Source organism: Diaporthe citri (assembly GCF_014595645.1).
Source record: "Diaporthe citri strain NFHF-8-4 chromosome Unknown scaffold_7, whole genome shotgun sequence".
Taxonomy (NCBI): domain Eukaryota; kingdom Fungi; phylum Ascomycota; class Sordariomycetes; order Diaporthales; family Diaporthaceae; genus Diaporthe; species Diaporthe citri.
Genome location: NW_025064852.1, coordinates 2,346,809 through 2,361,140, shown reverse-complemented (window position 1 = coordinate 2,361,140; position 14,332 = coordinate 2,346,809). Strand labels below are relative to the sequence as shown.

The window sequence follows — 14,332 nt, the reverse complement described above, 5'->3', positions numbered from 1 at the left end:
TTAACTATATTTATAAAATATTTAGTTAATTTTTATTAAATATAAAAATTATTAAAATTAATAAATAAAATACTTATAAAAATATAATTAAACTTAAATTCTTTTTAAGCTTATTAAACTTTTATAAAGTATAAATGCCTTTTTATAAAATTATTATTAAATTATTATTTAACCTTTTAAAAAAAAATATATTTTATTAATAAATCTTAAAATGTTAAAAAGCTATAAATATTTTTAAAGTTATAATTACTTTAAAGCTATATTTAATTAATATTAATTATTTTAATAATAAGATTATTTTTATAATAAATATAAGTTTTAAAAAATAAAGTATATGCCTTATATAAATTAAAGATAAAATATAATATTTAATTTAATATAAAACTTATGCTTAAATAAAGGTTAAAAAGCTATATAATATAATAAAGTAAAAATATAAAGCTATTTTATATATAATTAAGTATTTATGCTTTTATATTTATAGTATTTACTTTACCTTAAAAATAAATTTAAATATCTTAATTTAATAACTTAAAACATTTACCTTAAATATATTAAGCGCTTATATTATAAGGTAGTTAATAAAAATTAAAATATATAATTTCACTATTTATTATATTAAAGGCTTTAAAAATATTATTATAAATGTATTTTTTAAAAAGCTATTAAAGCTATTAAATAAAGTAAATTATAAATTTAAAGAAAACATTAAAAATTAATATAATGCTTTTCTTAATTAATTATTTTAATCTTAATTATTTAATTAAAAATTATTATTACTTAATAATTATTTTTAATTAAAAATATTACTTAAAATTATTTAATATCTTTATTATAAAACTTATCTTAAAAACTTAATATTATAATAATAATTATTTTTTTATAAAAAGGTTTATTATTTCTTTATTTATAAAAAAACTCTTTAAAAATAACTTAAAAAGAATTTATTATAATAATAAGTTATAAATAACCTTAATTAAAAACAAGAAATTATTAAAAATTATTATGCTTCTTTTAAATATTATAAAAGGGATATTACTTATTTTTAAATTTAAGCTATATATTATTAAAAAAGAATATATATTAATATTAAAAAGGTTATTATTATTTATTCTTATTATAATAAATAAAATACTTAAATTTATAATAATAAAGTTATTTTAATTATGCTAAATTAATTATTTATTAAAATTTATATTAATATTTAATATTTACCTTTTAATTAAGAATATAATAAGCTAATTAAAAAATAATATAATTTAATAAGATAAGTTAAAGCTATACCTTTTAAGATAGTTAACTTAAAAAGCATTAAAAAGTTCTTTATTTAAAAATTCCTTTTTAAATAAGGGCTTTTAATAAAGATAATAAAAAATAAAAAATAAAAAAATATAAATTAATTTATTTAATATTTCTTAATAATTAAAATTAAAAAGATTATAACCTTAGCATATAATCCTTATGCTAATAATATTATTAAATATAAACATTTTATTATTATAATTATTATTAAAAAAATACTTAATAAAGAGATTAAAGGCTAAATGTAAATCTTATTTTATGCTTTTTTTGCTAATTAAACTTTACTTAAGAAATTTTATAAAAAAGTTTTTTTTATCTTTTTTATAGCTTTAAATTAATTATTTTAATTAAGATTATTATTTCTATATAATATATTTAAGCTTAAACTTTAAATATATTTACTTAAAATGCTTTTAATTCTTAGCTTTAATTATTTTTTAATTTCTTATAAGATATAAAGATAGTAATTAAATTAATTTTAAATTATAAGAAAAAAGCTACATAATAAAATATATATTATAATTTCCCTTAACTTATTCCCTTAAAAAAAGGATAACTTAATTTTACTTATTAATAAGTAAAAAGAAGTTAATTATTCCTTATTTAAGAAATTAATTTATTATTAATTTAATTCTTTATTATTTATAAGATTTATTATAATAATATTTATAAACTTTAAATATTTAATAATATTTACCTTTTAAGTATATTTTTATTAAAATAATTAAAAAGATTTATTAATTATTTTAAAATATAAGAACTTAAACCTTATTTACTTTAGAAAATTAAGCTTATAAGTATTATAAATAATAACCTCTTTTTAAATATTTTAATAAAATTTAATTTATTTAACCTTATCTTAAATAACTTTAACTTTAATTATTATTAAGATTAATTAAATATATCTTTATTTATTATTTAAATATATTAATTATTTATAAGCTTAAATTTATTAAATTCTTTAAACTTTAATATTTAAAATATTAAACTTATAATATATTTATGCATAAAGTAAAGAAACTTAAAAAATAAGTTTTTATAATTTATTAATATTTCTTTACTTTAATTAAATAACCCTTAATATTCTTAATATAATTAGCTTAGCAATATTTTTAAATCTTAACTTAAGTATTTATTTAAGGAAGAAGGGGTTATTTTTTCTTATATATATATATATATATTTATTATAATATAAAATTTCTTTTATATGCATTTATTTACTTAATTAAATTTAGCCTTAAGTTTAAATATAAAATATTATATTTTTAAAAAATATATTATAAAATTTATTGCATACTTATTTATTATTTTCTTATTAAAACTAAAAACTTTCTTTTTCTTTTTAATAACTTAATTTACTTTTTTCCCTTTTTCCTTTTATCTTAATTATTATTTATACCTTATTAAAAGCTTATTTTTATAATTAATATAATAAGAATTTTATATTATAAGGTTATAATTATTAACTTTAAATAATATTAGCCTTTTTATTTTAAATAATATTAAAATTAATTATTTCTTTTAATTATGCTATTTTATTAATAATAATTATAAAGCTAAGCATACTTTTAAACTTTATTTATTTAGTTATTATTACCTTTTATATCTTTTTATATTATTATATTTATTAAAGGTATAATTAAATCCTTTAATATAATAAATATAATTAATATAAGCATTATTATAAAAATTATATAAAGAGTAATAATTAAAAAAGGGGATTATAATAAAAACATTCTTATTTATAATTAAGAAAAAGTTGTAATTTATATATTTTAAGTAGTATTTATAAAGAAAAGTATTTTAATAATTATAAAAGGTTATAAGTAAAGCTGCTTAATAATAATAATTAAAGTAATTAAATATTATTATTATATACTTTTTATAAAAAGCTTTATTACTTTTTTTAATAATAATAATATTTATATAGCTTTTAATTAAATTCTTAATATTATTTAAAAATTATTTATTTTATAGCTTATTAAGAAACTTATTAAATAATTCCTTAACTACCTTTTAAAAGGTAAAATTAATAAATTGCTAAATAAAGTATTAATTTTATTTAATATTAATAATTTTATATATATAAATACTTTTTATAAAAGCATTATAAAGAATAATTTTAATAAATTAACTTTTATTAAAAATGCTTTTTAGCTTAAAAAAGGTATAAATGCCCTTAATTAAAACTTACTTAGCTTATAAGTTATAATAAATAGCTTAAAAAAAAGAAGGAAAATCCTTTTATATTAAACTTCCTAATCTTAATTAAAAAGGGTTTAATAATAAAGATATTATTATAAAAATATATTTAAAAATAAAAGAATTATAATATTTTATTTTAATTTTAACTTAACTTAAAGGTTAATTAAAGTTAAAAAAATATTAAAAAAAGAAAGAAAGAAAAAGGAACTTAAGGAAGGAAAGGAAATTTATATATATAAAGTTGCTATAATAAGAGAAGGTAAATAATGCTAATAATAAGCTATCTTATTATTAAAAGAAGTAATTTATTACCTTGCTTTTAATTAAGGTTAGTTTATTACTTAAAAAGAGTTATTTACTTTTAATTCCCTATTTATAAAAAAGTTATTTATTTTTTTATTATAAAGGAATTTTAACTAAATAACTTATTTTAACTTATGCTTAATAAACTTATAAATTAAAAAGAAAGTACTTTATAATTAATTATTATTTAAAAGAAATAAAAGATTATATACCTTTTTTACTTTAATTATTAATAAAATAATAAACTAATAGCTTTTAATAATAACTTATAAACTTTCTTATTATTCTTTTCTTTTAATTAATGCAATTATTTAACTTAAGGGCAATAAGTTACTAGCTTTTATTACTTTAAGCTTATATATATTGCTATATTTATTTATTTATAATTAAGCCCTCTTCCTATCTTTCTTTCTTTTTTTTCTTCTTACCTTTATATAATTATTAATTTAATATTAAAAGTTAATTATTATTTAGCTATTTTAATAAAAATACACTTTTAATATATTAAGCTTTTCCCTTATTTAATTCTTATTTAGGAATAAATAATAATTATTTATAAAAGTTGCTTTAAGTTATAATTAAATATTAATTATATTTCTTCTTTATTTTTAACTTTCTTTATCTTAATTACTTATATAGCAATTCTTAAAAGTATAAGGCTCTTTTTATTATTATACCTTCCCTTTTTATTACTTAATTTTTATTATTTACTTTTTATTTTATTACTTATTTCCTTTACTTTCTTTTTTTATAATTAAAAATTAAAATATTTTTTAATTAAAAAGATAAAATAAAAAAGTAATTTTAATTATCCTTATATTATAAGGTACTTTAAAACCTTAATGCCTTAATTTTAATAATTAAACTTATTATTTTAAAAAAAATAATCTTATATTAATAATTATAAAACTTCCTTACTTTAATAACTTTAAAAACTTACTTAATAAAGTATTATAATTTCTAAATATTATTAATATATAAAATTAATAAAACTTTACTTAAAAAGTAAATATTAACTTTTTTAAAGATTTTTTAAAATAAAAATTATTATAAATAAAGTTTATTTAAATAATATTTAATAAACTTAAACCCTTAATTATTTATTATTCTTTAATATAAAATAAATAGCATTTAATAATAAGCTTATAAAGATAATATAAAAATACTTTTTAAGTATTAATCTTTATTTTAAGCTAAGAAAATTAATTAAATTAATAAACTTAATAAAATAATATTAAGCCTTTTTTACCCTTAATTTCTTTAATATAAAAAGGATGCTTTATAAATATAAAAAATTAAAAACTTAGCATATTATAACCCTTATAACTTAGTAACTTTTTAATTTTTAAGACATTATATTTTTATTTAAAAAATCTTTGCATTATAATTATACCTTACTTATAAAATATTAATAATATAAATTAATAAAGAATTATGAATTTATTATTATATTTATTTATATACTTAATTATTAAATAATAGCAATTTTTAATAAAATAAAGAATTATTACTTATTATAAAATAATCTTATATTAAGAAATAAAAATAGTAAGATAAATAAAAATATTAAAGCGCTTATTTATAAATATTTAATAATTACCTTAAAAAATAAAATATAAAATTTTAATAATTACCTTAAAAAATAAAATATAAAATTTTAATAAAAAGTTTATATTAAAATTAAAATAAATTAATAAAGTATTTTATAAGTAATATATTATTAAGTTTATTAAAAATTACTTTAAGGAAAACTAAGGAAAGAATAATTAAAAGGTATAAAATTAAGCTAAGGCTACTTTAATTAAAACTATATACCTTAAAATGCTTAAAGCTATTGCTAGCATTGCTATTTAAATATTTACTATTTAATTAAAGCTTAATGAAATTAATAAAGTTATTTAAATGCCTATATTAATTCTCCTTATTAGGATTAATAGCATAAAAGTAATTAAAGTAAAAAATAAGCTTTTATTATAAAGAGAAATTATTTAATAATAGCTATTTAAATTATAATATATTAAGATTATTATTAATTAAAAAAAAGGTATAAGGGAAATAATATTTTTAATATAAATTAATTTAATAACTTAATTTTAAATATTTAATATATAATAAGGTATAAATTTTTATATAGCTTAAAATTAATTAAGTAAAACTTTAATTAAATAAGCCTTTAACCTAAGCATTATATTATAAAATATTTTAAAGCTAGCAAGGAATGCTTACCTTAGCATATATAAGGATTTTTTTTATTTACTTATTTTAATAATAAATATAAATAAAACTTAAAGCATGCTAGCTAACCTTAAGTAATTAAAGCAATAATTAAGTTTGCTTAAAAATAATTTAAAAAGCTTATAAATAAGTTAATTAAGTAATTAAATATAAGATATAAAATTTAAAAGCAAAAGCTTTATAAAAAGTAAAAGTAAAAATTAATAAAGTTAATATATTATGCTTAATATAACAATTAAAAAAAAGAATAAATTTACTTTTTATTTTATAAAAATATTTAAATTTTTAATAGCTATGCTAATATTAATTATTAAATTAAACTTTAATAATTAAAAGAATATAATTAATAAATATATTGCTAAGTAAGTTTTAAAAATATTTAAAGCTTTTATAAAAAAGCAAAAGCTATAATAAAATAAGTAAGTAAAAAATTAAAGATAATAATAATAATTAAAATTATAACAAAGTAAATTTTAAAACTTAAAGGCTTAATTAAAGGTAATAAGGCTTTATTTTAATAATTTTTGCAATAATTATTATAAAGTGCTTAAAAAAGAGTATATTAATAGGTATAAAGAAATATGTAAGAAATAATATTATATTAAATTCTAGCTGGCTATAAAAAGCTAGCTTTTACGCTTATTTTAAATATTCTTAAAAAAAAAACTCTTCTTTTTTTTTATATATTTAGTGCTTTAATTAAGCTTTTCTTATTTTTAAGAATTTTTAAAATACTTGCCTTTTCCCTTCTTTAGCTCCCTTTTATTCTTATCTTCCTTTTCTATTGCGTTAGAGCTCCTCCTTGAGTTGTTCTTAAGAAGGTTTAGCAGAACCTATCCCCTATTTATTTGGGTGGCTCGTTTTCAATATTAAATAATAATTCTTTTCTTATTTTATTTAAAAAGGAATTTAATTCCTTTTTAAATAAAGATTTTGAAAATAATACTTAATGTATAGCGTATATTATTAATTTAATAACGCAGGATATTTTAAAGAATTTTACTTTAAATTTAAAAGTTAAAGATTATTTAAATAAATATTCCTAAAATCTTAAGGAAATTATAATATTAAATAATATTATTAAAAATAGTAAGTATTTCTTAATTTCTTTATATTATTATATATTAATATTTTTTTTAAATATAATGATTTATATATAATAAATAATTATATTAACTTAATATAATATTAAGATTAATAGTTTATTATTTAATAATATTAAAAAGGCTATATAAAGTAAATCCTTACTAAAGGATTATAAAAAATCTCATATCCCTTTAAATATTTATTTAATATTTCTTTTTATAAATAATAAAAGAAATTAAATATTAATTTAATATTAAATACCTTTATATATTAAAATTCTACTTATATAATGTTAAAGGTTTTCTTAAAATTAAAGGAACCTTTAAATTATATAAGTAAGAATACCTTAAATTAAAAATATAAAGATATATTCTTTAGCACATTTAATTATTTATTCTTGCGCAAATTAAAAAAACTTTTAAAGTCTTTTTAAAACCTTTTATTAAATTATAAGGAGAGTTATATATAACTCTTTCTTAAGGGCTATTATATATTTATTAAATATATAATAAACTAAAGAACTTAATAAGAAAGTATAAAAGAAAGTATAAGTAAAAGCTAAACTTTATAAGTTACTTTTTATTTTATTTTAAAAGAAATATAATACTAATTATATAAATAAAAAGAATATTTATCTATATTTATTAAAGCTATTAAAATTAGCTTAAATAAATTAAAAAAATAGTTTCCTTAAAAATTAATTAAAAATAATTTAAAAGATTATAAATCTTTTATTTTAGCTTTAATTTTAAACCCTAGCTTTAAAATATCCCATTTTCAAGTAAATAGGTATTTATACTTTTATTTAAATATAAAAGAAGATATTAAAGCTCTTTTAAGGATTAAGTTTAATAAGTAAGTTTTTTTATTAATTATTCTTTATTACTTTTATATTTATATTAATATTTATTAAGGTTAAATTAGAAATTTCTGATTTAAATAAAATTATATTTAATTCTTTACTTATTAATTCCCCTTAATGAAACTATAATTTTAATAATGAATTATATATTAATTCTTTTTTTAATAATAATAAAGAAAAGTATATAATTTATTTATAAGAACCTACTTATAATTCCAAGGTATATATTTTTTAAAAAAGATTTAAACTTTTTTAAAAATAAATTTTAATATTTAAATAGTTGCATTTATTAAAGTATTGGAAAAATAATAAATTTTAATACCTTATATTAAGTATATTAGCCTAAAAATATCTTGCTATTTCAGCTATATTTATTGCTATAAAAAGAATATTTTCTATTACTAATAATATTATTATTAAGTTAAGGGTTAATCTTAATATAAAGATAATAAGGGAATTAATATTATTAAAGAATTAGAAATTTAATAGTATTTAAGAGTTGAAAAAGGAAATTAAAGATTTAAAGGAAATAATAAATTAATAAATTTTATAATATATTTTATAAAGTTTATTTAATTTATATTATATATATATTACTTATTTTAAATAAACCTTATAATTTAATTTATAAAAAATTAAAATATATAAGTATTAATAATTACTTTAAAACTATATAATATATATATATATAATATAAATTAAATAAACTTTATAATTTAATTTATAAAAAATAAAAATATATAAGTATTAACAACTGTTTTAAAATTATATAGTTATTAAAAGAATAAATAAAATAAATATATAGCGAAATATATAATTTACTTTTAAAATAGCTTATAATTAAAGCATTATATTAATAAATTAATAAATAACCCTGCTTCTTAAAGTTTAAATAATATAATAAAACCTAGATTATTAAGTTTTAAAATATCCCTTAAGGCCTTTAATAACTATAAATTAATATAATATTAGCTATAGCCTTTTAAAGAAAATAAATTAATCTTTTCTTAATAATAACCTAGGTAATTACTATAGTTACATGCTTTACCGCTAAACTACGGTAATACCTATTAGTAAAAAAAAAAAAACTTATAAACTAAGTTTAATATTTAAAAAAAAGAATATATTTTATATTATTAAGGAAAAATTTATTTATTAAAAATACTTTATATATTAATAATCTTTAAATTTTATTATATTTAATAAAACTTTTAATAAATATTAAATATTATTATATATAAGAATGCAAGGTTATAAAGTTTTGTTATTATTATTATTATATGAGTTATATAAGCTTATTAATTAAACCTACTTATTTTAAACTTTGTAAGTTTAATTTTAAGTATATTTATTATATTTAAGTTTTAAAAGTAATTTTAAAAATAATATATTTATAAAAATAAATAAGCCTTAATAAGCTTTATATTTAGTTTTAAAATAAAGCATTTATAAGGGCAAATAAGCCTTAATAAGCTCTATATTTAGTTTTAAAATAAAGTATTTATAGGGGTAAATAAGCCTTAATAAGCTTTATATTTAATTTTAAAATAAAGTATTTATAAGGGTAAATAGGTTTTAATAAACAAGAATAATAAAATTATATATAACATTTTTAAAGATTTCTTTTTATATATAAAAATAATATTATTATACTAAGAAAAGTTTTAATATTATTATATAATTATATAAAGTATTATTTAATTTTTATATTTAAGGTGAAATTAATATATTCTTTTATATTTGTTTTTCTAAAGAGCGAATAATTTTAAATAATATTTTATTTATTAAGTTATAAATAAAATCTATTAAAAAGTATTTTCTATATAATTTTAAGTTTTTTATGTAAAGAGATATTAATAATTATATTTAAGTAGTGACGTTAAGGGTAGGGGGCATGGGGGGGGTGGTTATGTCCTAAATAAGCAATTGCCATTTAGCAAATTTAATATAAATATATTAAAACCTTTATTTTTAAAAAGCCATAAGTATTTTAAAGAATTAATTATATAAAGAAAAATTATATTATATAAAATATAAAATTTTATAAAATTTAATAAAAATAATATATAGTTTATAAATAAAATAATAAATAAAAAAGAATTTAAAAATCTTTAAAAAAAGAAGTTTATTTCCTTATTATATAAGATACAATAAGCTAGTAATAAATATTACACCCCTTAATAATAATTTATTTTACGCATATTACGTCTTATTTTTCAGAAATAAACTAACGTTATATATCATTAGGCCATAGCGAGAGTTTAGGTTGTTAGTTCTTTTTAAAAGAAATTTAATACATATATTTAAAAAAAGATATTTATATTAATTAAATAATAATTATAATAAGTAAGTTAAATATAAAATTAAAAGTTAATATTATAATATTATAAATTAAATAATAAACATAAATTTAATTTTATTAAAAAGCTTTATTTATTTATTTATTTATTTATTTATTTATTTATTTATTTATTTATTTATTTATTTATTTATTTATTTATTTATTTATTTATTTATTTATTTATTTATTTATTTATTTATTTATTTTTATTTATTTATTTATTTATTATTTATTTATTTATTCATTTATTTATTCATTTATTTATTCATTTACTTATTTATTTACTTATTTATTTAATTTATTTAATTTAAAAATTATTTTAGTTAAACTTAATTAACTAAAAAACTAAAAACTAAAAACTAAAATTTTTTAGTTTTTAGTTTTTAGTTAAACCTATTAACTAAACTAATTTTTTTTTAGTTTTTAGTTTTTAGTCAGACCCATTAACTAAACTAAACTAAACTAATTTCAACCCTGGTGGTGGGAATGAACTCGGGCATGTTCGAACAGGCTGCCTTTGCCCGCGGATCTTGTTGGTTAGGAACCCATTGCCCCTTTTGCAAGAGAAGGCGGCTGTCTTTAGTTGGGGCCTTTTCCCAGACCTCGTCTTTGACCAACCCCGGCACATTTTTCGCCTTTTTCTCATGCCGTACATACCTCGTCCTCCCTACCCCGCCTATTTCGACCACCCACGGTCCGGTCGTGCACGGCTCGCGACTCGCGACAGACCCGGGAGATGATTGGGGGTTTGGCATTGATCTGGCTGGTTTTTCTCATGATGCAGCTGAAGCGATCCTCGAGGATCGGGCTGCCGTCTTCGGGGGGGGGGGGGGGGGGCGATTCATACGGCAGGTCTAGGACAAAGTCGTCCTCAGGGAGGTCGAGTTCGATAACGCGGCGTGGGAGACACTCCCGCCAGATGGCGTCTCGGAGCTCGGGTGGGAACTTACGGAATAGGTGGAACGAGGTAGCTGCGGTGGCCATGTTGGTAAGGGTTGTGATGAGGAGAAGAGAGTCGTAGCCTTGCGCATCACCTGCCGAGACTCTTTTCAGAGGGGAGAAAACCACAGGAATCGGTAAGTGCAGAGAGTTGCAAATGGCATGGGCGAGCTGGTGTTGGTGGCTTTATATAGTTCAAAGGTGTGGGTCCGATCTGGACTGAGACCGGAAATATGCCATCATCTACGGGCCCGTTCATCTACAATCTACCAAAGTCGAGCTTACTACTCTCATATATCGACTTTGCTGCCGCAACCAACTTTGTGCATGCTCATGCGACAGCAGCATCCTAGAGGAAAACATACAGCTTGTGTTACGTGCTTGATGGCCCTACTCAGGGGCAGTACAGCGGTGTCTGAACCAAACGAACATGCATTTCCATACAAGGCAGCCGTCACCGCATACGTACAGAATTTAGCGAACTTTGGATCTGGGCGGTGAACATGATTTTCGCGTGCTCAGTGAGTTTAGCACGCCGGTTATTTGAGTACCTAGGTAGAGGCCTCGCTTGTGACCTTATGTTGCCCTTGCCAATCTCCAAGATCACTCATGTCCATTCGTCTCCCCCAATTCCTTTTCTTCAGCCAAGAGTAACCAGTAGTCATGACACCAAGGACTCGACACCTTTCCAAAAGATCACCGGATCGCCTAGCTCCCTCACCTCCCCTAGTCCTCAGTTGGTTGTCATGTCGTTGATGTGATGCATGGGTAGTTTTGAGCTGCTTGACATCGACCCACCGTGCTCATTGTGCCTTCTGCCAACCATTCGCGCCGCAACGGCCGAAAGAGGAAGTCGGCAGAGAGGAATCCTCTGTCGACTTGGGCCTTGCTACTGTGTACATGCAGAGGTTCGCGCTTTGCTCAGCGAAACAGCGGGGCCTCGTATGAAAAGCAGCGAGGCTCCCGTGGTTCGCTAGTAGGGTCAAGGCGGGAGGCTGTATTTGTGAAGGCAGCAATGTCCCACTCCTCTCCTATCAGGACGAGTTGGACGGGCACTCGGGCGGGAGCGAGAGCCACGGAACAGTCTGGTGGGGGCACAGAATTCAGCATGAGAACGCCGAGGAGTCGATATCTTGCCCTCCTGAGACCAAGCTTGAACACGGGGAGGGGGACGTTGGACGACCTGGAGCCTCGGGGTTGACATGTATAGCTTTGATTATCGGGTGTTTGAGGGATGGATACGGTCCCTAGGAATTGGCATAGCGCTGCTGAGACTGGATTATTCCAGACGGCGGTCAGTGGCGGAAGCTGGTGCTGTCGAGCTTGGCGTCTCTGTGACCGGCGGAAGAAGCCGGGACTCTAGGTGATGTTTCACGGCTGTAATTCGATGGTGATCAGACTTACAAGGATCCAAGTAGCGGCCCCATGTTGCGATGGCAACCGTCAGCGACCAGAGGCTGGGCATCTGGGCAAGTTCGAAGCTGAAAGTGAAGCGCAGGAAAGTTGCCTCGGTTCGAGACATGTTTGCCCAAGAAATGCCTCCGCGTCCCAGGTCGCACCAAGGCGTGCAAGCCCGACACTATCGAGGAGGATGGGAGCCTCGCGTGTGTTCATATTCATGGTGTGCTGCCTGGATGGAACAATCGGAGCTTTTCCAGGAGCCAAGCCCAGGCGACAGATGCGATTGGACTCGATCAGCGCTGCAGTGCGGGTGGTTGGATTGCAGGGCAGGGCCAAGACCTTCTCGAACGTCTGGCTGTTTGACTGACTCTTCCATCTATGTCTCCCAGGGACCAGATTTGCATCTGAGATGGTAGACGATATCAAGATGCAGTGGAGAAACTCGGACGAGCATCTGAGTGCCGCGATGGACCGACATCCGTCTGTCCAGCTGCCACCTGGATCGTCAACGGGGGAGGGGGGGGGGCCCACAACTTCAGACGGCTCCTCCGTCAATCGTCACCTGCTGATTGATCGATCCATCCGTCCATCCATCCACCGACTGACCGGCACTGGCACCTGGCCTGGAGCCAAGATCCCGTGTGGTGGCCGTCTAAGTTTTGACAGCCGCACGACGAAATAGGAAATGGCCGCGAGGGATCGAGACGCGTGTCTACTGCCGTACACCACAACTTACTACCCACCATCTATCTCTCTCTGAGAAGGGATGGCAGAGAGGCTAGGGACGGTGTACCGAGGCAGGGGACGAGCCACTCCATCAGCTTCCCCAGATTCCGGGGGCTTGCCTCACTTGCGTGGGGACTGGGCCCTCCTCGGGCATGGTAACCGCTTGCAGCCTGGACCGGTCTGGGCAGCGGCTCAATTGCATTGCGCCCAGAGGGGACGGCCCCAGATTGTGCCCCGGCCTGCCCTACCCCAACCCCCGCAAACACAGTGGGCCCCCCGTTTCGTTGACGATGCCAACCGGGGACGAGGCAGGACCTGACAGCCAGCGCACTCACTTTCTTGATGGGCCATGATGCGCTACCCGTCTCCTCAGGGGGGGGGGGTTCTCTACCCCGCGCACCACCACCGCGCTGTGTCTTGGCTTTCTGGCCAGACTCGCCCCGGATTGGACCACACGACATCGGCTCCATTACATCGGGCATCTGGGCAAGGACACAGCGAGGAGGGACCTGGCAGCTCTGAGAGACCGGCGACGATACGAGGACACTCTGGGGCGGGCGAGACACGTCTGGAGGGTCTGCCTCGGACGAGGTGCTCAGTACTTGCAAATGTACATGAACGCCATGCTGCCCCCTTCCTGTCGCTCATTCGGGCACCCACGCATCAGTGTCACACCCGTCCAATGCTGACCGCCTGGCTGTAGTCGTCTGTAAGTAAGAACTCAACCATCACCTACTAGACTGCATCATATCTCCGTGCGCCTGCCCAGGGATCACGGCGATGCTACCCAAGTCAATCTTGTCCCCGGCGGTCAAAAGACTGTGCTCGAGGTTCCACATTTTGTCCCCAAAGCTAATTCAGCCGGCAGATAAAGGGCATTCCACATCCTCTTCCCCTTCTCCACGACGGAGACTCGGGACTTTTCCTCTCTC

At 23.6% G+C, this 14,332-nt stretch overlaps 1 protein-coding gene across 1 annotated transcript; it reads right to left on the bottom strand.

Moving 5' to 3' along the window:
- Nucleotides 1-9,043: 9,043 nt before the first annotated feature.
- On the bottom strand, nucleotides 9,044-12,795 carry INS49_013852 (uncharacterized protein; the record flags this gene model as incomplete). Its single annotated transcript, XM_043174545.1, has 3 exons — nucleotides 9,044-9,048; nucleotides 11,285-11,368; nucleotides 12,678-12,795. 3 exons carry the CDS (start codon nucleotides 12,793-12,795, stop codon nucleotides 9,044-9,046), a joined length of 207 nt encoding a protein of 68 aa, XP_043021490.1.
- Nucleotides 12,796-14,332: the final 1,537 nt, after the last annotated feature.